This window comes from Chrysoperla carnea, chromosome 1, assembly GCF_905475395.1.
Source record: "Chrysoperla carnea chromosome 1, inChrCarn1.1, whole genome shotgun sequence".
Classification (NCBI taxonomy): Eukaryota; Metazoa; Arthropoda; class Insecta; order Neuroptera; family Chrysopidae; genus Chrysoperla; species Chrysoperla carnea.
Genome location: NC_058337.1, coordinates 38,090,491 through 38,113,941, shown reverse-complemented (window position 1 = coordinate 38,113,941; position 23,451 = coordinate 38,090,491). Strand labels below are relative to the sequence as shown.

The 23,451-nt window shown below is 29.2% G+C and overlaps 7 protein-coding genes across 9 annotated transcripts; 3 read left to right on the top strand and 4 right to left on the bottom strand.

Annotated features, from left to right (window-relative positions):
- Positions 1 to 756: 756 nt before the first annotated feature.
- Positions 757 to 3,107, bottom strand: LOC123304889. The gene is made up of 3 exons (XM_044886449.1): positions 2,770 to 3,107; positions 2,643 to 2,710; positions 757 to 893 (listed from the first exon to the last, which is right to left on the bottom strand). The coding sequence occupies exons 1-3, from the start codon at positions 3,105 to 3,107 to the stop codon at positions 757 to 759; spliced, it is 543 nt and encodes a 180-aa protein (XP_044742384.1).
- Positions 3,108 to 4,544: 1,437 nt separating this feature from the next.
- LOC123305287 (RNA-binding protein 8A) lies at positions 4,545 to 5,208 on the top strand. Its single transcript, XM_044886963.1, has one exon. It carries the CDS (start codon positions 4,622 to 4,624, stop codon positions 5,114 to 5,116), a length of 495 nt encoding a protein of 164 aa, XP_044742898.1. The 5' UTR covers positions 4,545 to 4,621; the 3' UTR covers positions 5,117 to 5,208.
- A 1,306-nt stretch (positions 5,209 to 6,514) lies between these two features.
- LOC123305121 (triosephosphate isomerase) lies at positions 6,515 to 7,865 on the bottom strand. 2 transcript variants are annotated; one of them, XM_044886746.1, is made up of 3 exons: positions 7,736 to 7,865; positions 6,993 to 7,497; positions 6,515 to 6,933 (listed from the first exon to the last, which is right to left on the bottom strand). In XM_044886746.1, the coding sequence occupies exons 2-3, from the start codon at positions 7,457 to 7,459 to the stop codon at positions 6,654 to 6,656; spliced, it is 747 nt and encodes a 248-aa protein (XP_044742681.1). In that variant the 5' UTR covers positions 7,460 to 7,497; positions 7,736 to 7,865; the 3' UTR covers positions 6,515 to 6,653. The 2 variants fall into 2 exon arrangements, with proteins under 2 accessions (XP_044742681.1, XP_044742680.1); XM_044886745.1 differs by having other exon boundaries at positions 7,680 to 7,851.
- Positions 7,866 to 7,909: 44 nt separating this feature from the next.
- Positions 7,910 to 10,817, top strand: LOC123305122 (INO80 complex subunit C). Of its 2 annotated transcripts, XM_044886748.1 has the most exons (5): positions 8,225 to 8,259; positions 8,353 to 8,489; positions 8,922 to 9,027; positions 9,086 to 9,153; positions 10,643 to 10,817. In XM_044886748.1, the coding sequence occupies exons 2-5, from the start codon at positions 8,466 to 8,468 to the stop codon at positions 10,772 to 10,774; spliced, it is 330 nt and encodes a 109-aa protein (XP_044742683.1). In that variant the 5' UTR covers positions 8,225 to 8,259; positions 8,353 to 8,465; the 3' UTR covers positions 10,775 to 10,817. The 2 variants fall into 2 exon arrangements, with proteins under 2 accessions (XP_044742682.1, XP_044742683.1); XM_044886747.1 differs by lacking the exon at positions 8,353 to 8,489 and having other exon boundaries at positions 7,910 to 8,259.
- LOC123305120 (something about silencing protein 10) lies at positions 10,743 to 14,100 on the bottom strand. Its single transcript, XM_044886744.1, has 8 exons — positions 14,015 to 14,100; positions 13,831 to 13,954; positions 13,391 to 13,559; positions 12,525 to 12,655; positions 12,335 to 12,461; positions 12,158 to 12,272; positions 10,957 to 11,467; positions 10,743 to 10,893 (listed from the first exon to the last, which is right to left on the bottom strand). The coding sequence occupies exons 1-8, from the start codon at positions 14,044 to 14,046 to the stop codon at positions 10,804 to 10,806; spliced, it is 1,299 nt and encodes a 432-aa protein (XP_044742679.1). The 5' UTR covers positions 14,047 to 14,100; the 3' UTR covers positions 10,743 to 10,803.
- A 137-nt stretch (positions 14,101 to 14,237) lies between these two features.
- On the top strand, positions 14,238 to 16,473 carry LOC123305680 (coiled-coil domain-containing protein 134-like). Its single transcript, XM_044887465.1, has 3 exons — positions 14,238 to 14,321; positions 14,415 to 14,658; positions 15,724 to 16,473. Exons 2-3 carry the CDS (start codon positions 14,526 to 14,528, stop codon positions 16,287 to 16,289), a joined length of 699 nt encoding a protein of 232 aa, XP_044743400.1. The 5' UTR covers positions 14,238 to 14,321; positions 14,415 to 14,525; the 3' UTR covers positions 16,290 to 16,473.
- Positions 16,474 to 17,763: 1,290 nt separating this feature from the next.
- Positions 17,764 to 20,592, bottom strand: LOC123305190 (palmitoyltransferase ZDHHC23-B). Its single transcript, XM_044886832.1, has 4 exons — positions 20,309 to 20,592; positions 19,633 to 20,247; positions 18,095 to 18,271; positions 17,764 to 18,032 (listed from the first exon to the last, which is right to left on the bottom strand). Exons 1-4 carry the CDS (start codon positions 20,437 to 20,439, stop codon positions 17,816 to 17,818), a joined length of 1,140 nt encoding a protein of 379 aa, XP_044742767.1. The 5' UTR covers positions 20,440 to 20,592; the 3' UTR covers positions 17,764 to 17,815.
- Positions 20,593 to 23,451: the final 2,859 nt, after the last annotated feature.

Below are 23,451 nucleotides of genomic sequence, written 5' to 3'. Positions count from 1 at the left end.
TATATTAAGTTTAGTCCCAAGTTTGTAACGCTTAAAAATAATGATGCTAGGAAAAAAATTTTGTCATAGGTGTTCATAGAATCACCTAATTAGTCCATTTCCGGTTGTCCGTCCGTCCGTCTGTGGACACGATAACTCAAAAACGAAAAAAGATATCGAGCTGAAATTTTTACAGCGTACTCAGGACGCAAAAAGTGAGGTCAAGTTCGTAAATGAGCATCATAGGTCAATTGGGTCTTGGGTCCGTAGGACCCATCTTATAAACCGTTAGAGATAGAACAAAAGTTTAAATGTAAAAAATGTTCCTTATCAAAAATTAAACAACTTTTGTTTGAAACATTTTTTCGTAAACATCACTGTTTACCCGTGAGGGCGCCAATTAGGCGGAAATTTTATAATATGTGTACAAACTATACACTAAATGTCGGTCGGTAATGCAGAAACCTATAAAGTCATTTACATATGTACTATACTTGATTATCAGTTATGTATGTGTCACATGTTTGTATGTGTAATGTGATAAAGAAATCAACACTATTTATGCATGGTATTTCAACAATTAACTCAGTCAATTGTTTGTTTTCACTTGTTTTTAATTATTTTCAATTTATATTATCATCTGACTTGCGTGAAATTTTTTTTTTAAGCCGAGTACACAGTGATATCAAAAATTATTTTATTTTATTAACGCACTTAATAAATATATAAACATATAAATAACTTAAATACTATGATTTGAAAATAGCAAGTTGTCTTTCATGCTTCATTAACAAAATCATCCCACTTAGTTGCAGATTTCTGAATTTCTTTGTATAATTTCTCAGTAACATACGAGTTTCCATCATTCTTTATTGAAAAAAACTTCAAGTATGAATTTTTGCTATTTTTAATTACTAATAAACTAGTTAAGAAAAAATTCATCATCAGTGTGTAGGTATTACTCGGTCAAATTAAATAAAAAAATTTAAGTGAAGGTACAAAAATTCGCAACCGACTGAAATTTGGTAGGAATGTTCAAAACATCATCACAAATGAAATCTAAAAAGCCCCCATCGATCCGAGACGTGTAAAAAAATTTATGCAGGGTCAAAAACGGGTTTTTCGTGATTTTCAGCATAACGGTAAGTTTAATCATAAAATTAGCTCAGGCGAAAATTGTAGCTCAGATAATTAAATATAAAAATGTCTCAAAACTTTTTTTCCTAAGAGCCACCGTTACTGAGATATAACGATTCAAAAATTTAAAAGAATTGCAATCGTCATAATATGTGTAGGTACGCCACGTACATCACTGAAGCTGTATAATACAAGTAAAATATGTTTCTATCAGTCAGCGTAATATATATATATATATATAGTTTTTACTTACATATATCCGTTGGGTGCGTAATCATGGTAGAGAAAATCAAATCGACACCAGTACTTGCAGTGGATAATTTTGGCGTAAAGATGGCTGTTATGGCTATTTTTAATTCATGTAAATGGTTTAGTAAATGCCCAAGGTATAGTCAATTCATGTAAATGGTATAGTAAATGCCCAGTTAAAATTATTGAAATATAGCAATTAATAAAACTTGTTGCATTAGCAATTGTGAAAATAAGATACGGAATTGTACAAATAATATTTTTTATATATCAATTCACATGCGTACATATTTAAGGAGGGTCCCTTACCAATAATAGAAAAAATAAATTAGTAGAAAATGATCCAAATTTTTAGTATGTTGTAGTTAACGATACATATTATTAAATCAAAAAAAAATTTGGGTATCTTATCGATCAATTAAGAGAGTAATTAATTAATTAAAAATACACTAAATAACATAGCTAACATAATCATCATGCTATGTTATTTAGTGTATTTTTAATTAATTAATAGTGTCCGACCGAAGGTCGATTTTTGGCCGAAGCCGTAGCCGAAGCCGATTAATCGGCTATCGCCACAACCTTCGGCCGAAGGTTTAAAAACATGATTTTAAAACTTTAATATTAAAGTTGATCTCTAGAAGTTGATTTAGGGGTTATGATCTTGAGAAGTTGATTTAGAAGTCAATCTAAAGATGATTAAAAAAATTACCTTGAAATTTATTTCAAAATAATAACACTTAGAACAAATCGTTCAATTCCGACGTTTGCTAAGAACCTTCGGCCAAAGTCAGGCCGAAGCCGAATGTTGGACCGAAGGTGGTTTTTTTGGCCGAAGGTGGCCGAAGCCGAAGCTTCGGTCGGACACTATTAATTAATTACTCTCTTAATTGATTGATAAGATACCCAAATTTTTTTTTATTTAATAATATGTATCGTTAACTACAACATACTAAAAATTTGGATCATTATCTACTAATTTATTTTTTTCTATTACTGGTGAGGGAACTTCCTTAAATTTCCTAGAAAATATTAAACTAATTTAAAATTAAATTTAAAACTAAGCATTTCGCTGAAATTGCGGAAAACCCGTTTTTGTGACCATTGACCCCGCGTAAATTTTTTTCCTCATTTTAGATCGATGAGGACTTTTTAGATTTCATTTATGATGGCGTTTTGACCAATCCTTGCAAATTTCAGCCGGATGCAAATTTTTATATCTTCGGATGTTTAACTTGACCGTAAAAGTAATAAAATATGAATTATGAAAAGGATACATCCTTGAATTTGTTTAGTTTGTTGATTCCATTTAATGCCGGTGATTTCTTTTGCAATTTTTGATTTCCTACAAATAATTTTATTAAATAAGAATTATAACAATATAAAATACATGATATAGCTTACTCTACAAAATACGATTTATCCTGTTCATTCAATTTCTTTTTTTCATTTTCTAATTTTTTTAAAACATTTTCTTTTTCTTCAATGTTTCTCATTAAAGTTTTTAGTTCATCGCGATATTGATTTTCAATTTTCAATTGATTCTGAATATCACCACTTTCTGAAAGTTTCTTTTGTTTCACCAGCAAATCATTGTACTTTAATTCATAATTATTTCTCTCGGCTTCACATCTTTTAGAAGTATTTTGAAATTCATTTTCTTTATTTATAATTTTTCTTTCTAATTCAATTAAGAGATTCCCTAATCTTTTTTTTTCTTGAAAATTGTAACTGCTTGTCATTTTAAACAGTAAACCGTTATTTTAAATTGAAATGGAAAAACATTGAAAATCTAACCTGATTTGGTAGATATTTTATTTATGTTTGGTAGCTACAAACAAAAGTAAACAAATAATTTGGTAGCACAAGTATATATTAATAGCAGACCTAATAAAAAATGTAGACCAGCAATATGTATAGGATTTATCATGTTTTATGTGAGTAAAATCGTTTAATCTGTAGTGAACAATTTATATCACAAATTAAAAACTATTTGTATTGACGTTTAACATATTTCACTACAAAAATTGATTCACAAGAGCTTGCACTAATTTTGATTGTTAACTTGATTAAAATGAACTTACATATTGTACTGTAGTTAACTTGAAGAGTCTGTATTGTTATCTTATCTAAAAGCGTTGCTTTTAGATAAGATAACTGCTCTGCTTTATATAGTATGCTAGAAATATCTGGAATACTGGAATAAAAAATGTAAATCGCTCATTTGAAAACAATCGAACATATATATAAAAAGGATGAATATATGTTCTCGAATAAAGTAAAGCAGGCCGTTTATGTGTGTGACAGAAACAACCATAATATAAAGAAAGTTCTAGAGTATGGTTGACTAACCATAGCGAAAAAGTAATTAAGAAAGCTATGAATACAAAGTGTATTCATAGTCGAAGGTTGTTGCTGTTACCATAGTTGTCCTACAAATCTCTTTGATCTTATATCGGCTCCCCCTAATGTCAAATAGATTACCAAAATTTTCTCAAAACTAATTTTAGGTACGGATCAGTTTTAATACCATATATATATATATATATATATATGAAATATATCAAGGTGGTCGTAAAAATTGAGGTTCGTAAATGAGCAACATAGGTCAAGTGGGTCGTGGGTCCTTAGAACCCATTTTATAAACCGTTAGAGATAGAACAAAACTTTAAATGAATAAAATTTTCCTTATAAAAAAATGAAAAACTTTTGTTTGAAACATTTTTTATGGGAATATCAGTAATGTGCGTATGTGACATATATGTTTGTATGACTATCTAAAGGTGGCCATTTTTCTTTACTTACATGACGTAAAAAACAAACTATTACGTAATCATCATTGTCTATATATCGTATTCAAACAGTTAATTCAGTCAATTGTTTGTTTTCAATTGTTTTATTTAAATTAACTGTCAAATTAACAGCTAATGACTCCAACTTGACGTCAAGTTGATCCAACGATTTATCTGCCAAGCTAAGACCACAGTCATAATGTGACTGTGTGACTAAGTCGAATGTTCTCAGTCTATATTTAATATAAGTTTGTGATACAAAACATAAATAAATATTTTTAATGCATTCCGTGGTTGATAGTTTATAATTTATGCAAAAATAATTATTTTACATATGTCGACGTTTAAACGTTTCCATTATTTTTCATTATCTAAATTAAATAAATAAATAGCTACCATTTGACTAGTATTTTTCACTTACGGACTTACGTCACGAACTGTTAATTATTATTATTAATCTAAACATGGCGGATGTTTTAGATATTGAAAATTCTGAAGAATTTGAAGTTGATGAAGATGGAGATCAAGCGATTGCCAGATTAAAGGAAAAGGCAAGAAATCGTCGTAAAGGTCGTGGATTCGATGGTGACAGTACAGATCGTGAAGTAATCCAATACGAATCAGTACGAAATGACCATGGAGGTGATGATCAAGATCAAGCTCCACAACGTTCTATTGAAGGTTGGATTGTATTTGTGACTGGTGTACATGAGGAAGCATCTGAAGAAGATATTCATGAACGTTTTTCTGATTGTGGTGTTATAAAAAACATACATTTAAATTTGGATCGACGTACTGGTTTTCTGAAAGGTTATGCTTTAGTGGAGTATGAAACATATGAAGAAGCATTGGCTGCACGTGAAGAATTGAACGGACAAGAGATTTTGGGACAACAGATTACTGTAGATTGGTGTTTCGTTAAAGGACCTAAAAAGTCATATAGGAAAAAAAGGCGATAATCTATTTATTTATATGTATTCAGGGTGTATATGTGTTATCAACCCATTTTTTATTTTAAGTAATTAAACTTTGATTTAAGTCGACTCATTTTCTTTTTATAAAATAATGTGAAATATTTTGATTTATCAGAATAAATAATATGTTATTTGTGTAATTTTATTTTTTTATTCAACCAATTTCAAATTTTCATAAATGTGGAAATATATGTATTTAAAACGATAATAATTAACAGTGCGTGAAAAAATGTTGATAAACAGCGATGAAATATTTTAAATAATTATTAATGGAGCAAATATAGCTGATTCCAGTATTTTAATAGTCGTACAGTAATTTTGGCATTTTCTATCACAAAAAATACAAATAAGCTAAAAGTTACGAGTGTACTTAAAGCTTTTAAGAAATAAAACTAGTTGCTAAGGATAAATTTATCGCTTTAAATAAATGAGCTGTTTTGTTGAGAAAATAGACTTTGATTTCAAAATATAGATTTGAAAAATGTGCAATTCCTTACTCAAAAGAGTTTTTTTCAAAAAATCGAGTTAAGACTTCATAGAATGTGTTTTTTTTAAATAATTGTTAAACTCCCAGTCTTCCTTATTATTTTTTTTAGTAGCTAGAAGGAAAATTCAAAGATAAATGGATAAAAAATTCGCATAATTACGTACACTCCAAATAAATGCACCATCTTCAAAAAAATAACTCGATTTCGTTGTCAAGAAAAATTTTAATATACAGTGTGTTCATCTCAAAAGTATCCACTCTTAATAACTCTTTATTTGATGTTATTATTGTTTTGAGTGAAAACTCGCCGATTTAGATATCGAGAAGGAAGTTCAAAAATGGTACCTGGAGAATTTCAAGTTTCATCCTTTCATCCCCCAGCTAACACAAAATTGGAATTTGATACGACACCCCCTATCTTGTTATACCTCATTTGAAAGGGCATAAAATTGTCTCTTCAATCACAGAAGATGGAATGTATGAATTCCAATTTCTGTATACTCTATCTTAAAAACCACTCGATGGATTTCATTTTTTTAAATCATGATGAATAGAGAATTCCTTTCAAATGATGTATAGCAAGGTATGGAGTGCTATTTAAAATTTCAAAGATGGGGTGGCTAGAGGTGAAGGGATGAAACCTAAAATTCCAGTACCATTCTAGGTACTTCTCCCTCTATTTCTAAATCGACATATTTTCACTCAAAACATAAATCAGTTATTAAGGGTGGATTTTTTTAAATGAACACACTGTATATGAATTATCGACATTCCAACGCGCTTAATGCAATATGATCCTATCTGACCTAAGCCTAATTTCCATACGATATGGGGAGCTCTTAATTTCCATACGATGTGCGGAGATTTTAAGTATTTTGTAAAAAAAAATAAACATGTTAAAAAATAAAATATTGTATATTCAAGATAAAGTGTATATATTTTACATCATAAAGCGATAATAATACCAATGTTATTTATAGGATATGATGGTTGTTGATAATATACATAACTTAAAATCGTAATTAAGGCACATATTCAGTCGCTTTTACAGTTGATTATTTTAACAAATTCTGGTTTTAATGAAGCACCTCCTACTAAAAATCCATCAATATCAGGTTGTTTACTTAAAGATGGAGCATTATCAGCTGTAACTGATCCACCATAAATAATTCGTAAACCTTCAGCAATTTCAGGACTTAATTTATCTTTAGCCCATGTTCTTAAAGCAGCATGTACGTCTTGAGCTTGTTCGGGCGTGGCTACTTTACCAGTACCAATAGCCCATACAGGTTCATATGCAACAACTACGTTATCCCTTTGAATAAGACCACAAAATTAAAACTAATACATTCTTTGTAATTATATTTTGCTTACCAGTTTTTAACTTTATCAGCAGCCGCTTGCATTTGTCTGAAACATACTTCATGAGTTTTTCCAGCCTCACGTTCTTCAAGAGTTTCTCCAATACAGAAAATCACTTTTAATCCAACCGATAACGCATAATTTACTTTTTCAGCAATCATTTGATCTGTTTCACCAAAAATTTGTCTCCTTTCAGAATGTCCAATAATAACCCAGTCACACTTATTATCTAAGATCATTTCAGGAGATATTTCACCGGTAAATGCTCCACTTTTTTTGTAAAAACAATTTTGAGCAGCCACACCAATAGTGGATGGTAATTTGGTACGTACATATTCTAAATAGCATGCTGGCGCCCCTATTACAACATCAACTTCTTTATCCAAACAATTTGATGTTAAATTTGCGATTAACCCATCATAAGTTGCTTTGTCTCCATTCATCTTCCAATTACCACCAACAGTAAATTTACGACCCATGGCTTTAACTGCGCTACACTTAAAGGGCTTTGAAGTAGCTATAAAACAAAATAAAATCAAAGTTTTAGAAACAGAACTTTTAACTTAAACCAAGAAAAAGTTATCTTTAATTTTACGGTCTTAGTTTAATAAATCTCTTATCTAATATTTTTGAACTTTACAATGATATTTAGATAAAAACAAATAACTTTTTCTCTAGTTAAATCAATTTTAAATTTACAAGAAAAACTTCTGAATAAAAGTTTTAATAACATTAAGACTTTGAATTCCACTCACATTTCAACGAAAGGTAATCCAACCAATAACTAAATCAACTTAAATATTTTAATCTTCTAGGTAATCTAGGTGCATAGACCGATAGAAATTGTCCTATTTGACCTTCTTCAAAGTTAAAAGTACATTATTTATAAAAAAGCTATTGGTAATACTGCACATAGGACATAGGTGCACATGACTTATGTCAGGCATGTTTATGTCAAGTTTATAAAATAATTTAACGTAGATCTAAAGTTAATGGCCAAGAAACGATACCTACGTTTTGTCTTTGATTCTAGAGAAGGAATTTTACAATCTCTTGGAATATTACACAATCGCCGTAAAGTTTTATAAACTTGTGGGTCATTTTTTATTACTTTATAAATGATGTTCAATTCGTAAAAGGGCAATAACCACTTACCCATTTTTCCCAGTTTTTTAAATTTTTATTTGTATAAAGTAATAATTTTGAATTTTATCCAATGGCGAATATAAATGATGAAAAAAATGATAAACGTTTCATTTTTAAAACTGCCAGTTTCCAGGTATTATTTTAACTCTATGAATATAAACAAAGTTAATGTTAGTATGTCATCATCGTATAATGTTTTTTTTTTTTTTACAAATACCACTTTAAGTGTTGCAAATGACCCCTATTTTATACAACCCACCGGCACGATAGCTTTTCGAATTTGATTTTAGTAATTGAAACGGTATTTGGTCTAAAAGTACATGGATACTCTCGAAAACTATGAGATACACTGCAAACATTGTGGTTAGCAGAATTATCGAGTAATTATTTAAGGTATTATTGAGACAAGATAAAGATTTAGAGGAGTGAAGAATTTTGCAGCTTTCGAAGAGCTTTAGTTTTTGCTCGAATCATATATACGAAAACATACCGATTTGCTAGAAATCGAATGTACATATATTTGATACCATATAAGTAACATTAAGCTTGAAGAGTTATCTGGCAATTGCCACTTGCTCAATTATTAGAAGGCTTAAGGGTGTTGTTGCTCTCTTTTTTAAATATCAGAAATCTATAAACAGTACTTAAATGTTTTTAAAACTTACAAATCACTATTAAAATTTTTTCTTAAAGTGTCCTTCTGATTAGTCTCAAACGTATACTCGTACAATTTTTACCGAGCCTGCTTCATTTTCAAGATGCTTATAAAGATTTATTTGCTTTTTTCTTTTTTAGCACGCATCTACAAAATCTTCTAATAATAAAAAGAAAGCTTGGCGTTCATTAAAACAAATTATTACAATGGAAAGAGCATTAAATTGGCCAGAAAATTTTGTACATTGTAAGTTTAAAATAGACATGGTCTTAACATAAATTTATTTATTTTTAAATTGTTATAGATAGTTCCATAAATGCTCCGCCTTCATTTCGTCCAGCAAAAAAGTACTCAGATATTTCAGGATTAATTGTAAGTAAAGGGTTTTAACTTTAATTTTAAATACGGGTATAATTAATAAGTTTGAAATCTTTGCCTGCCCGCGGAATCAAAAATGAATTCATATAGACTTTTTTCAATGCGAGTTTAATTGTAATGATTATTATTAGTCATTTAAAAATAGTCAAGTTATTTTCTGGTTAATGTAGGGATGGTCATATGAATGGGAGTAATTGGATATTTTCCATATTCTTTTAATTTATCGCATAATTTTTAATCGATAAAAAATAATTGGCTATTAATAACAATTTGCTGCAACAACTTTTGGAATTTTATTATTATTAATATTTTCACAAAATCGAACCAAACAATGTGTATAATATGGAGAACTTATTTCGTAAGATATTAAAATTAATATAACGAGAAACAGTTAAAAACATAGAATTTGATTCTGAGAGACCATGATCGGTACTAAACAATATTTTAATGTTCTTATTTTCTATTCAACTATATTTAAACTATGAAGTGTAGAGTAAAAGGAGTACCATCTCTTATGGCGGTTTGACTAAATAAGTGTCCACAAAATAGCATTAAATAAAGTGGCTATAATGGCGCTTGTGTAGCAAGAGGGTGTTTGATTTTAACTTCTCTATCCTTCTCTAATAACTTTGTTTAGATATCTATCCTACTCTTATTCAAAAAGTTTATATACATAGAGAACGCCAGGGCTCAAAACTTGCTATATGATGTACGAGAGAGAAGGCTGCCAGTGAGTTCCCCTGGGTCCTTGCAGATTACATATAAAAAATTATACAAATATAATAGCAGAAACAAAATCTCTATGCATCATATGATTATGACAAGGACACACGGAAATGCACTGGCAGTCTTCTGTCTCGTACATCGTATTCATATCGCATCCACTTACAGACTTGCAAATCCCTCGCGTTCTCCATAAATATAAACTCTTTGCTCTTATTAATTTGAGCCATAGATATATAACATATAGAGGATCTGTATGGCGTAAAACAGCGCCTCAGTATAAGTGACTGGCAACTAAATAAAACTATTCAAGGCATATTTTATATGTTGCAGTCAGTTATTTGGTGACGCTAATATCTCAAATATATCACAAATTCAACTTCAAATTCAGACCAATTTCAATACATGGGATCCTCTATCTATATGTAATATATATCTATGCTTTATTGAGCATATCTTTAAAATGTACACTTTTGCTACAGCAGCCCCATACTTATTTAATGCTTTACGACAGACACTTTTTATATATAGAGATGGTTCTCCTTTTATTCTACACTCCATAATTTAAACAACGTTTACTTAAAAATTGAATCGTCTCTTATATGAAGTTTCGTTTAATCGGAGTGGTTTGTAGATAGGTTCTGTGAATATTAAGTTGTTTTAGGATCATCAAATATTTTAAATAGAGAGTTTATTTAATTTCATTAACATTTGTTTATTCTTGTAGCAGTTTTTAATTCCTTTAAATTCATTGTTATAGGCACCGTACACTGATCCTCAAAGTCGTCTTCAATACGCAACAATTGAAGAATATTCAACCATAATTAGTCTTCCAATGGATATAACAGCCGGTTATTTAGCTATAAGAGGTGCAAGTAGTATTGTAGGATAAAAACACATTTTTTAGTAATAAAATTTTTTTTATTTAATTTTAATACTCTTTGTAACATTTGATTTGATACCAGATATTTCCCCACCATACCGTGATAATTCCTTTCTAACTTCACGGACCTGTAAAATATAAAATATGTTTAGAAAATCGATTAACAATTGAGTAATTAATTTGCTACTTACAGCTCCTTTACGACGTATTTTTGCCTGCCGATATTTATTTCGATGTTTGACACGTGGATTACGTTGTTCCTTCTTACGATGCGGTGTTAATCCTTTGTTTTTGGCAATTTCATAAGTGATTGCACGTTTTCCATTTTCTGCTATACTATCCACTTCCATATCACCGTTCTGTGCGTTTAAGTCCTCCACACCTTCATCTTCACTATCTGTCTCATTTTTGTTCAAATTATCTTCTACATCAAAGTGTACTTGTTTTGATAATTCTTTTTTAATGGGTGTTTTTGGTTTTATTTCTGTGGTTATTGATTTTTGTTTTTTAACTGGTTTTTTAGTAATCATTTTTTTACTTGTTAGAATCTTATGTATTTTCTTTTTTAAAGCCTCAGTATTTATACTTTCTAATTGGTTATATAATTCACGGTATTTTATTATTTGTTTAATTGCAGGATGATATTTCACATTTACGCGTTCAGATTTTAATAAAACATAAAAATTTACGTAAGTTAAATACCTAAAACAAAAAATTTAGGTAAGTTTAAAGTTTCGTGATTGAAGTATTCGATTTTCCAACTAACAGATACTCTATCTAATGGTATACAAGTTTTTTGAATTTCCTTGACAAAAGCACACTACGCTAATTCTTACTGATGATGATTACTTGGTAGTCGAAAATACGTATCTTAAAAATACAAAAAACTGATCTAGGAAATTGGGGCAAAAATCGAAATTTATTTTAGCACACTCTTATAATAACGCATTTTGATAACAACAGGTGTTTGATTAACACCTTTAATATTGGTTTATATTTTTAACACTGTGATGTTGATATCTTTACAATCTAATAACAAAGTCGTGCTTTTTCTGCTTACACCTCTAGATTCCTTCATTAAAGTGGCGTTATTGCTGAATGAACGTAATATTTATTGTCAAATAATGTATTTTCGAAAATATTAAGTAAATAATTACTATATTTATTTTCTCAGACTTCGGAATAATCGGAATGTAATCAGCATGATACGGGAGTATTAACAGATTAACCACTGAACTTATGAAGCTATGAACGATGCATAAATTTTTTAAACATTAATCATAATTTCATACAGTTTAGTGAACAGTTCGCTTGTCGCTGCCGATCACGTACGTTGAGAATTCAGATTACTTTGTTATTCAATGTTTGACTAACACATGGAATAAAACTTACCGCATTAATACATTGTATTTCAGAGTAATATATTGAAGTAAATTGTCATTCGAGTTATTTTTTCTTAATATATCTAAAAGTGGTCCCAATGTTTCAGAAATTTCTTTCGTTTTAGCTAAAATAAATACACACATAATTAGGAAACAAAAAAATTAATTAAATAACAATTTCAAATACCTTTGAAGTCCTCTATAAGCCCAAGTAATTCTGGTGATTCTTTTAATATTAAATCTCGTTTTTCCGAGTCTAAAAATTTGGATAAATCTTTTTTAATTTTAGTTTCCACTTGATTTTCTTCAACGTTCTAAAAGTTTTACATTTATTTACATATTGCGGTGTGATATTTTGAATGTCTTCCTATCCTTACCTTCTTTGATTTAGATTTATAAACATCTAATGAAAAATCATCCTCGTCAAATTGATCCAAAAGACGTTGTTGAATTTTACGTGCTTCGTCTTCTTCAAATTGAGCTGCATCAACATCTTTTGCATTAAACGCTAAATAATTGAAATAAAATATATTAACAGAATTTCTGTCTTTGAATACAATAGCACACGGTATTTAGATCTTTCTTATCAACATTCGTAACATTTCAGGTATATAAAATAACATAATGAAATTAACTTTTCGTTAGGAATCCTAAGCGTTTTCTGGGTATATTTGTATAAATTACTAGAGTGATACCCACCCACTTAGCTGGGTTTAAAAGTAATGATTGATAAAGATTGCTCTCGTTTATCCCCTTTCTATAACACTCGAAATAATGGCAAGGATTGTTTTACACAGGTAAAATATATGTATGGTTTTCTATTTTTTTAAATGTATAATAGCAATTATTCATTGAGTATATCAGAGAAGATGGCTTTGAAATATTTTATATTGACTATTTTTACAGAAATCTGTGATTTATGGTAATGTCCATTGACTACTTTTACAGAAATCTGTAATTTATGGTAATGTCAAATGTCAAATTAAATTAAATTTTTTTTAAATATATCTTTATAAATTATAGTTCATGTGTTATTATGATATTTCAGCTATATTGCTGTACAGTTTCATTAAAAATCATTCGATAGTTTAAGCGTGAAAGCGTAACAAACAAACAAACATGCTTACTTTCGCATTTATAATATATAGAGATAGAGTTACACTTCTCATTAAATTAAAATGAAACAATGCTTAGTTTGTTCTTTAGGGATTATCCTACAAGGTTCACTTGTTATTTTCATTACCATTTAAGTCAGCATCTACATAATCTGTAGAGTAATAGCTTTTCTTGCGTTTGCCCCATGCTCGATCATCTGGTATATTATCATCAACTTTTTCAATGTCACTATCAGCGTTTTCTTCACTTTCTTCATTGTTCTCATCTGAACTTGAATGTATTTCGAATATTTCTTCCTAGAAAAATTTTGAAACATATTTTTGAGCAATCATAATAACATTTATAAATCGGTCTTGCTACTGACACCATCCACGGATGTATCTAGAGATCCGGGCAACTCGACCACATTAGAGGTATGGATAACTAGTGGATCAGTGAATAAAAGTTCGTGGATTTAATTAAGTCGGGGTATCAGTGGCTAACAGATCCGGGCAAGCAATTAGTAGAAGGATAGGATTGATCCGTAGATGTGTCAATAGATACTTCGCTTTAAATAGATAGACTTACTTCACTATCTTCGTAACCATTTCGCTGTTTTAATGCTTTTTTTAGCAAAGCTTTTTCTTTATCGGAATAAAAATCATCGGAATCAGATATGTCAAATTTATCATCTTCATTGTCAGACTGAAAACTGAATAGTAAATGTTTAGAATAATGTGAAACTATATAAGTTTAAAAAAATAATATTTACCTAATTTTGTTACTCATTTTAAGTCTAACCATCAAATAAATAACACGTGTTTATCAATAATTATGCCAGTTCAAATGCTGGAACATTTGATTTACAAAATTGGTTAAGTGTGATGTCAACTATAAAATGGTTTTTTCTTAATTATCTTAAATTCCAAAATAATATAAGCTTACAAACAAAACATTAAGTTTTTAAATTACAATTTTAAGTTTAAAATTTATAATTTTTTAATAATTTTTAAAAAATTGTTTTCAAAAATAGATTAGATTATTGGAGACTTGCGCAAAAGGTGACTTTAAAACAACAGGTATATGAAAATAAAATATTATGATCTTTCAATATTTATAACAGAAATTAATTGAAATAAAATGAAATACAATAGCGGATAATTTTGTTTTAGTATCACAATTTGAGATCACCATATTAAGTTTTAATTAGAAAATATAAATATTTTAATATGAAAGTGTTATGTTCAATGTTATGATCATCCTTTTTTGGCTGTGATTTAAGAATGAAACAGTTCCATAATTTGATTTATTATATTATCATCGTAATAAATATATTTGTTATACTTGGAGCTACGGATACTACTGATGATATTGAGATTACGAAATCACAACCTGCACTTTATGATGAAACATTATGTATCCTTTTCAAAAAAACTGATTAGACCAACTCGTAAATATTGACTGCTGTCTTTCTGCAACTTTCTAAAGTATCGTAAACTCACCTAAAAATCGCTTCTTATAATAAGAAGTGAAGGATAACGATATAATCGTTATTCTTTGTTTCCTACTTGGATTTTGACAATGAATAGGTTTGTATCGTCATCTAAGTCGGACAATCCTAATTATGACTGAAATCATTTAACTAATGGTTTTAAATCATTATTGAAAAACCAATATAATCTTTTTCCTCATCAACGTTCAAAAAACATTTATTTATTTATTGACAGAAATAATATTGGAAGGAAAACCCAAAATGAAACCCCAAAGTTTCTTTTCAATTTTAAGGTTTTTAAAGTGATAAACTAACGAATTATGTCATTCGAAAGAAGGAAAGAAAGTCCGCAAAAACCTTAACTTGGAAAATGTGCACTATTTTTAAGATATTAATGGACAGGCTATAAGAAGGTAGAAATAATGAATAGTTTTTTCTGTAATTGTAATTAATTATTAATAAATCGAATATTTTACATGTACTACAAAATTCCACGTGAAACGCAGAATTTTCGTTTGGCGCAGCACTTTGCTGTATAAGCAGTGTAATAAATTGAAAATGATAAATTATTCTGATGGCAATTCTCTATTTAGAAATAAAATGATATAGAATTTTATATTTTATTTCAAATTAAAAGTTTTAACAATTTAAAATAATTCACTTTGGCCATTCATAATATTTTAATAAAATATTAAACAAGTGAAATTTATAAAATAAATAACCCCTACAAATGCGGTTTTTTCCTTGGTAATTCTCTACAACTTTCCTTGAAACATAGCTAAGAACATTCCCCATCAAATTATCTTTCAAACATTAAATAAATAAAAACTGGTTCATGCGTTTAGCAGCTACAATGCCACACACAAACGTCAAACTTAACACCCCTCTTTTTGGTTCATGGGATTAAAAAATAAAGTTATAACCATAAGAAGAAAAATAAAGTGATAAATTTTTTAAGAATTTTTCCTTAATAAAATTTTACAATATAGTCAAAGAAATGTACAAGCATCGCAGAGCTAAACAGTTACAAGCTGTGAAAGCATTTCAAAGACTTAAAAGTTATGAAAAACAATATGAAATGGTAGAAATATTAAGTAAAGATATATTTTCAATGTTAGAAATGGGACGCACACAATTAGAAAGTTCTGGTTACATACCTGGTGTATCAAGTTTTCCTAATGATGAAGAAACAAAAATAGCATTAGCATTAGTTTTAGAAAATACTGCATTATTTGGTGAGATTGTGCTACGATTACCTGATATTGCCGTTCGTATAATGCGCTTACACCGTGATTGGACATTAATTTATCAATGGTGTTTAACATTTTTACACGAGGATCATTATTTAATTGATAAAGCAACATTAAAATTAATGGACTTAGTTCAACAGGAACTAAATTATACAACTAGGAAACCGGATTATCATAACCCGTATCGGGTTATATCCAAAAATCATGTTAAATACTCTAGTCAAGTAAATAATAACGGTTCAGCTATGAAAAAAGAACGTAAAAAATTTCATAAAGGACCAATTCTTTCTCGAGTTGAATTGTAAATAAATTATATTATTTGATGAAAAATTTTTTTTTGTATTAAGTTACCTTGTTTTAAAACCCAGCAAATTAAAATTCGAGTGAAATGTGGACATTTTGTATTTGTTTATACTGTAATTGTGGATAGCGGATCTTATTAAATTGCAAATTCTGTTAAAGATTCGAAGGAAGCTGCCTCTATTTGGATTCTCGTTGGGCAACCTTTAACCCCCTTCATATAATAAAACAAAAGGAAGAGGATAATACAGGTAATTATCTTTGAAAGCAGTAACTAATAATATCAAGTTAGTTGTTTGTCATACAAGTTTAATTATTTAAATTCGAATGTACATTTTATACGAACAAAAAATAAATACGCATAGAAATAATTTTTGTTAACTTCGAGTTGAGACATAGTTATTAAAATAAATACCACGATTGTATTTATTTTACGAAATTGTATAATGAGAATTGAGTTGATTGCAACACATATAATACTTTCAATTCTGATATGAATCGGCCTCACGGCTGAAAATGTTGAATTGCACTAAACAACCTTTTTTTGGTCATGATAATTAATTTTTTCGATTTTGTGATAATTTATGTATTTATTAGTGTTATTTTAACTTTGGTAATGAGGTATATATTTATAAACGATTTTTTGTAAATTGTTATTCGAATCAATTTACCCACTGACGGTGATTGCGTTTCAATCAAAATATCAATTTTAGCGAGGTCTAAGTCTGTTGCAGTAACGCATTTACTATTTAGACAGTTTAAGCGATCTACACAAAAAAGAGCCTCCACCAAGTAGAAATTTTTATAATTTTTACTCACAAAAAAAAAAGAAATTTTCTCGGACAAAGGGCTCACAGAAGTTGGCAAATTTTTGGTCAAAGAACTACTTTCTGTTGGGGGCCCCAGGTAGTTTTACGAAGACTTCAAAAAATAATAAATAATTGTGTCTCCGTTTGTTTTGTTTTTATACCATGTATATGTGAAATATACATAGTATATTAAGTTTAGTACCAAGTTTTTATAGCGTGCTCAGGACGAAAAAAGTGAGGTCGAGTTCGTAAATGAGCAACATAGGTCAATTGGGTCTTGGGTCCGTAGGACCCATCTTGTAAACCGTTAGAGATAGAACAAAAGTTTAAATACAAAAAATGTTTCTTATAAAAAAATAAACAACTTTTGTTTGAAACATTTTTTTGTAGACATCACTGTTTGCCCACGAGGGTGTTAATTATTTGCAAATTTTACAGTATGTATTAATATGGGAATATCAGTTATGTGTGTGTGGCTATTTAAGAGTGAATATCTTTCGTTATTTACGTGACGTCAAAAAACAAACGATTGCGTCATCAACACTGTCTATACATGGTATTTCAATAGTTAACTCAATTGTTAATCGTTTGTTTTCACTTGTTTAACAATATTTTTTAATATACAATAAAATTTTATTTAGAGTGTCGTGGTATTTATTTCAATTAAAATAAATACGCATTTATCTACTATAAAATGAAATATATTCTTCTATTTTAAGTAATTAATAATTAAGGATGAATGCCACCCAATTTTTTAAAAATCCTTTGGAATATGGACGATGCGCCATAAATATACCATAACGATTTCGATTTGAAAATCGTCTCCATTCACTGCCGGTAATTCCTAATGATATAAACCAGCACTGTTGAATTAAAAACCAAAGTAAAAATAATGCTGCACCTAAAGCGTAACAGCCGCAGACAAAACAGGCAGCCAATCTAAAAATCAATAAAAATTAAAAATAAAAAAAATACAAAAGTTGGCTTTTCGAAAGACTTACTCCAGGTCTTCGTAAACATCACCACAATCACTTGGTAAAAGTATGGTTTTGTATAGTCTAAAACTGTAACATACGGTAGTCAATGTTAAATTTGATCCATAAAGTAAAGCTGAAACTCCGAGTATTAAAAACAGCAAAAAGTAACGCCGGTTATGTTTACTAATACAGCAATCAAACCTAAAATTTAATACGAATATTTTTAATAATATAAATGTGAATTCTTTGATATTTACAAGGTTTACACTTATAAATCTTTTTATACCATGTATATATGAAATATACATAGTATATTAAGTTTCGCCCCAAGTTTGTAACGCTTAAAAATATTGATGCTACGAAAAAAATTTTGGTATAGGTGTTCATAGAATCACCTAATTAATCCATTTCCGGTTGTCCGTCCGTCCGTCTGTGGACACGATAACTCAAAAACGAAAAAAGATATCGAGCTGAAATTTTTACAGCGTACTCAGGACGTAAAAAGTGAGGTCAAGTTCGTAAATGAGCATCATAAGTCAATTGGGTCTTGGATCCGTAGGACCCATCTTGTAAACCGTTACAGATAGAACAAAAGTTTAAATGTAAAAAATGTTCCTTATCAAAAATTAAACAACTTTTGTTTGAAACATTTTTTCGTCAACATCACTGTTTACCCGTGAGGGCGTTAATTAGGTGCAAATTTTATAGTATGTATTAATATAGGAATATTAGTTGTGTGTGTGTCTATTTAAAAGTGAATATCTTTTGTTATTTACGTGACGTCAAAAAAACAAACGATTGCGCATCAACACTATGTATTATAGTACCTATGTATTAATATGGGATTATCAGTTATATATGTGTGACATGTATGTTTGTGTAATGTGACAGAGTAATCAACACTGTCTATACATGGTATTTCAACAATTAACTCAGTCAATTGTTTGTTTTCACTTGTTTTATATGTTATTATAGTATGGTTATTGTAAGGTTAACAAGTTTCGAAATATAAAAACAACGCTTACAAGTGTTTTATGCTTCTCTTACTTTGTATTATCAAACTTTTAAAAATGGTATACAAGTTGGAAATGTTCTGCGAGAGTTTCTCGTCGATCCGAAAGTTACGAGTTACGCGATTATTAAGTGAAATATTAATCCAGAAATAACTTGAAGTTCTGGCTATTTTATACGAGGAATTTTTTTAATAGTAAAAAACTATTCGAGCGTGATTTATAACAAGGTGAAGTATTTCTTGAATAACGAAAACTTATCTAATCTAAAAATTTATATTCTTAATTTTTACCTAGTTGCGTCAAATTCCATAAGAATTCATTATCAAAATTAGTCACCTGAGAGAATTTACTTTTTGTTTTCACAAACTAATAAATAGATTTGTTTAAGTTTCAACCAAGGTGATAAGGGAGCCGACCGCTTTCCAATTTATAATAATGTCACTTTTTGAGTTAAAACCCAATTTGACAAGTAAATTATAAGAAACTTCTTGCGTTCCCCTTAAACATTAATAAATGACTAAACTAGTTTTAACTGTTAATTTAACTCACCAAACATTATGAAAATCTTGATTTACATAACATTGCTGACAAGTGGTACAGTGTACAGTGCGTTCAGTTTTCTTACATTTGCAAAACGGGCAAAATTCTTCAAGATCACGATTTGAATCATTTTCTACGTTAATTAACATCTCACTTTCTACTTCTCCATTATGACTCTCAGCTGTTAAATTATCTTTTGGCACTTTAGCCGCAGCACTCCGGGCTTTATAAATACAGAAAATAGCTCCATTGAATAGTATATTAAATACAACATTTTCTTCCAGTGTTATTTCTAAAAATGGTTGAACTTCAAACTCAAATATATACCATATGACCGCTATTGATGTTACAGTCCACATAACAAAAAATTTCGTTGTCGAGCTGTTTCGTACTTGAATTTTATAAGCGATTATTAAGAATATTATTGTGAAAAATATTACGGCAAAAGACATCCAAATGTTATATGCAGCCACTAATAATAATATGGGAACCAAAAATATAGGTGCTACAGCATCCAATGAAATTTGTCTGGCACCTCCACTCCATGGTATACGTAGCCGATCTTGTACTCTGGAGAGTACGGATTGTGTTTGATTCATTGAAACGCCTTTACAGCATAGCAAACTACAAAAGTTAATCAATTGGTATTATCAAATTTGATTTTATATTAAATTTTGAATCATACTTGTCGGTAAAGGTATCTAATTCATCGCAGTAGCAACAACATCCAAGAATATGACTTCTTTGTTGTTTTTTATCGTAGTATTCACAACAACATAGTGGAGAATTGTCATCCCAATAATCTATAGTAAGCATTGGAAATATTTTGTGATTTTCATAGTCAACAACCAATTCATAGTAACAGATAATTCTTGTTATTTTTATTTTGATCCATAGATAATAAATACGAATTTAGGTAAAAAAACAGAAAAAATACTGATGAAAAGAAATATTGACAGTTACAGGTCATGTGCATTACATACAAATATTTATCATAGGTCTGTGGTTATATTCTAGTCATACCACAGAGTCATATTAAATATAGACCAATAAAACATGCATGTTTTGATCTTAGATCATTTATTACTAGATAGGCCCAAAGTGTACGAAGTATGTACATTTGTTCACAGAAAAAATTAACAAAGACAACAATACAATATTCAGACAGCTGACAGAGAAACACTATACCAGAGCATGGTATTCAATTGGCATGATCGTATTGACGGAAATCAGCCGCTTCAATAATTACTCTTTGTTTAATTAATTCTGTGTTAAAGTTCTAAAAAATGATTAGATATTGTTTTATTTGCAAGAAATGTTTTTATTTTTAAAGTAGACGTGTATCACAGATTAGTAAAGTTTAATTATTAAATAATATAAATGGCAATTATTATGTTTTAAATACGCACCAGGATATTATATTGTATATTAAGATATATTATATATTTATTATCCATCTCAATCTTCTTTGAGAGGTGGTTCTCACTCTGTTTCCAATTCCAATTAGTATATTTGGAAAAGGTTTTCACGCAGTATAGGTGCATTCGTACCATTGACATTACAGTTATATAGACTGAGTGTCAAAGATCAGTTATATAGATTTTAAGCGTGCCAACATCTGAGATAATTGCTTAGGTCAAATCCATTGTAGATTCGTTAGAAAAAATGTAAAGTGATACGTGATAAGTATTTAAGTCAAAAAGCGAAAAAGTTTAGAGAAATCAAGATGTTTTATGTAAAAAATTTAGTGTAATGAAAATTTGACATTCAATGGATGTTTTTTTGTCCCTAAATTCAATGTATATTTTTGGCTAGTGTACAATAACTGCGGCGACTCGGTTTGACAACTGATTCTTATATATTTAGCTAAAATAAAACGAAAATATAGGATACAATTTTTTGATTTTCGGCTTCGTTTTCTAGTTATTCGAAGTTTTATTTTCATACATTTTCCATTTCTTAGTTGACATTTTACATTCCAAATTCAGCCATTAAGTGAATATTATTACACTGATTCCCATAGTCAATGCACGGTTACATAAAAAACAATACAAATAAACATAATTGGAAAATGAGAATATGATGACAGAACTTCATTTTGAATTATTCGCGCATTTTGATGAATATAGTAAAACAGTAGAACACATTATGTCAGTATTCCAAAATTTATCCTCTGAATAGTTACTATTATTAACAAATAACAATAGAAAACATTCGAGTATAATTTTTACGAAACTTCACATGTATGGTCACAGATTTTTGCCCTTTAAGATATCTGAAAATTCATCAGCTCTTTCAGTACTTGCATTTGATTATTGTCTTCATACCACGTTCAACAGTAACAATTTCACCTCCAGTTATATAACAAATGAAGAACTGGATTTCTGGGGAAATCACGTTAAAAAAGCTGATTTGTTAAAAAAACTACCTCTATCGTGTTTTTGTTAGAATATCGTTTTATTTGTGCTAAATTTTTAACTGAAGGTGAAATTGTGACTGTTGAACGTGTGTGAAAAGACTAATCAAAGCAAGTACTGAAAGAGCAGATGCGTTTTCAGAATATCTTAAAGAGCAGAAATCTGCGACCATGAGGTGGCGTGGAAACGTGTGCATCATAATATGACGATTACTTTTTCAATTTTGTTAATCGTAATATCTCAGAAACGGTGGTTCTTAGGAAAAAAAGTATGTGGTCATTTTTTATATTTAATTATCTGATCTACAATTTTTGTCTAAGCTAATTTTATTGTTTTGTGACTTTTGACCCCACGTAAATTTTTTTCCACACTTTGAATCGATGAGGACTTTTTAGATTTCATTTATGATGGTGTTTTGAACAATCCTACTAAAATTCATCCGGGTGCTAACTTTTGTACTTTCGGATATATGTTTAAATTGACCGGGTCAATATAGATTAATGTCAATTTCAATTTAAAAAATGAGGTGACAGAGGGTGGTGTTTTATAAAGTAACCATCAGGGTAAAAATATTGCTTCCCAAATATAAGCTTTAATAAAAAGTTATTTACACCTTATTTTGGATGTTGTCCACACTTCTAGACGATTTTATTCATTTATTTTTTCGATTTTATTTTTATATTATTGATTTAGGATCATTGGGCCTATGTTGAATCCATTTCATGCGTGAATATCCACACCCAAATTGAAATTGGGAATGGAATTTTATTTTCGTCTACACTTTCTTTACCGACAATAATGTTACTACTTTGTGTATATAATTCTGTAAGATATGATGAATATAGGCACTGTTAAATTTGTGAAATTTTCAAGCCAAAATTTTCAGATTTACTCCATGTCTTGGACAAAAATTCTTATGCTTTGCCTTCATTTGAGCCAATAGCTAGAGTGGCCCAAAAGCTAACAATGTGATGTACAAATGAATCTAATAAAAATATCAGGAAAATAAAAAGAAGATGTAATTTTCATTAAGGTACCTAAAAATGAGATTTTCTTGAAAGGTTATTCATAATAATAAGATCATATTGTAATTTTTAAATATTTTTATTTTAATTTTTTATTAAAAAAATTTAATACAAACTTGATTATATTTCCACCTTCATAAGTAAAAATTGATTAAACGTTTCTTAAAAAAATTTATGGTAAATCAAATGCCCAAAAGCGGCGTAATTTTGTATCGGTCGCTTATGGCACATTGATCAACAGATTGGGGTGGAAAAATAACCAACGAATTTTTTTTTTCGAACATGTATAAATTAACGAATTTATTTTAAAAATATGTAACAAATTCAATTTTTTTTTCTCAAATTCATTTAGTGTCTAATATAAACAATATTTGATTTATATATAA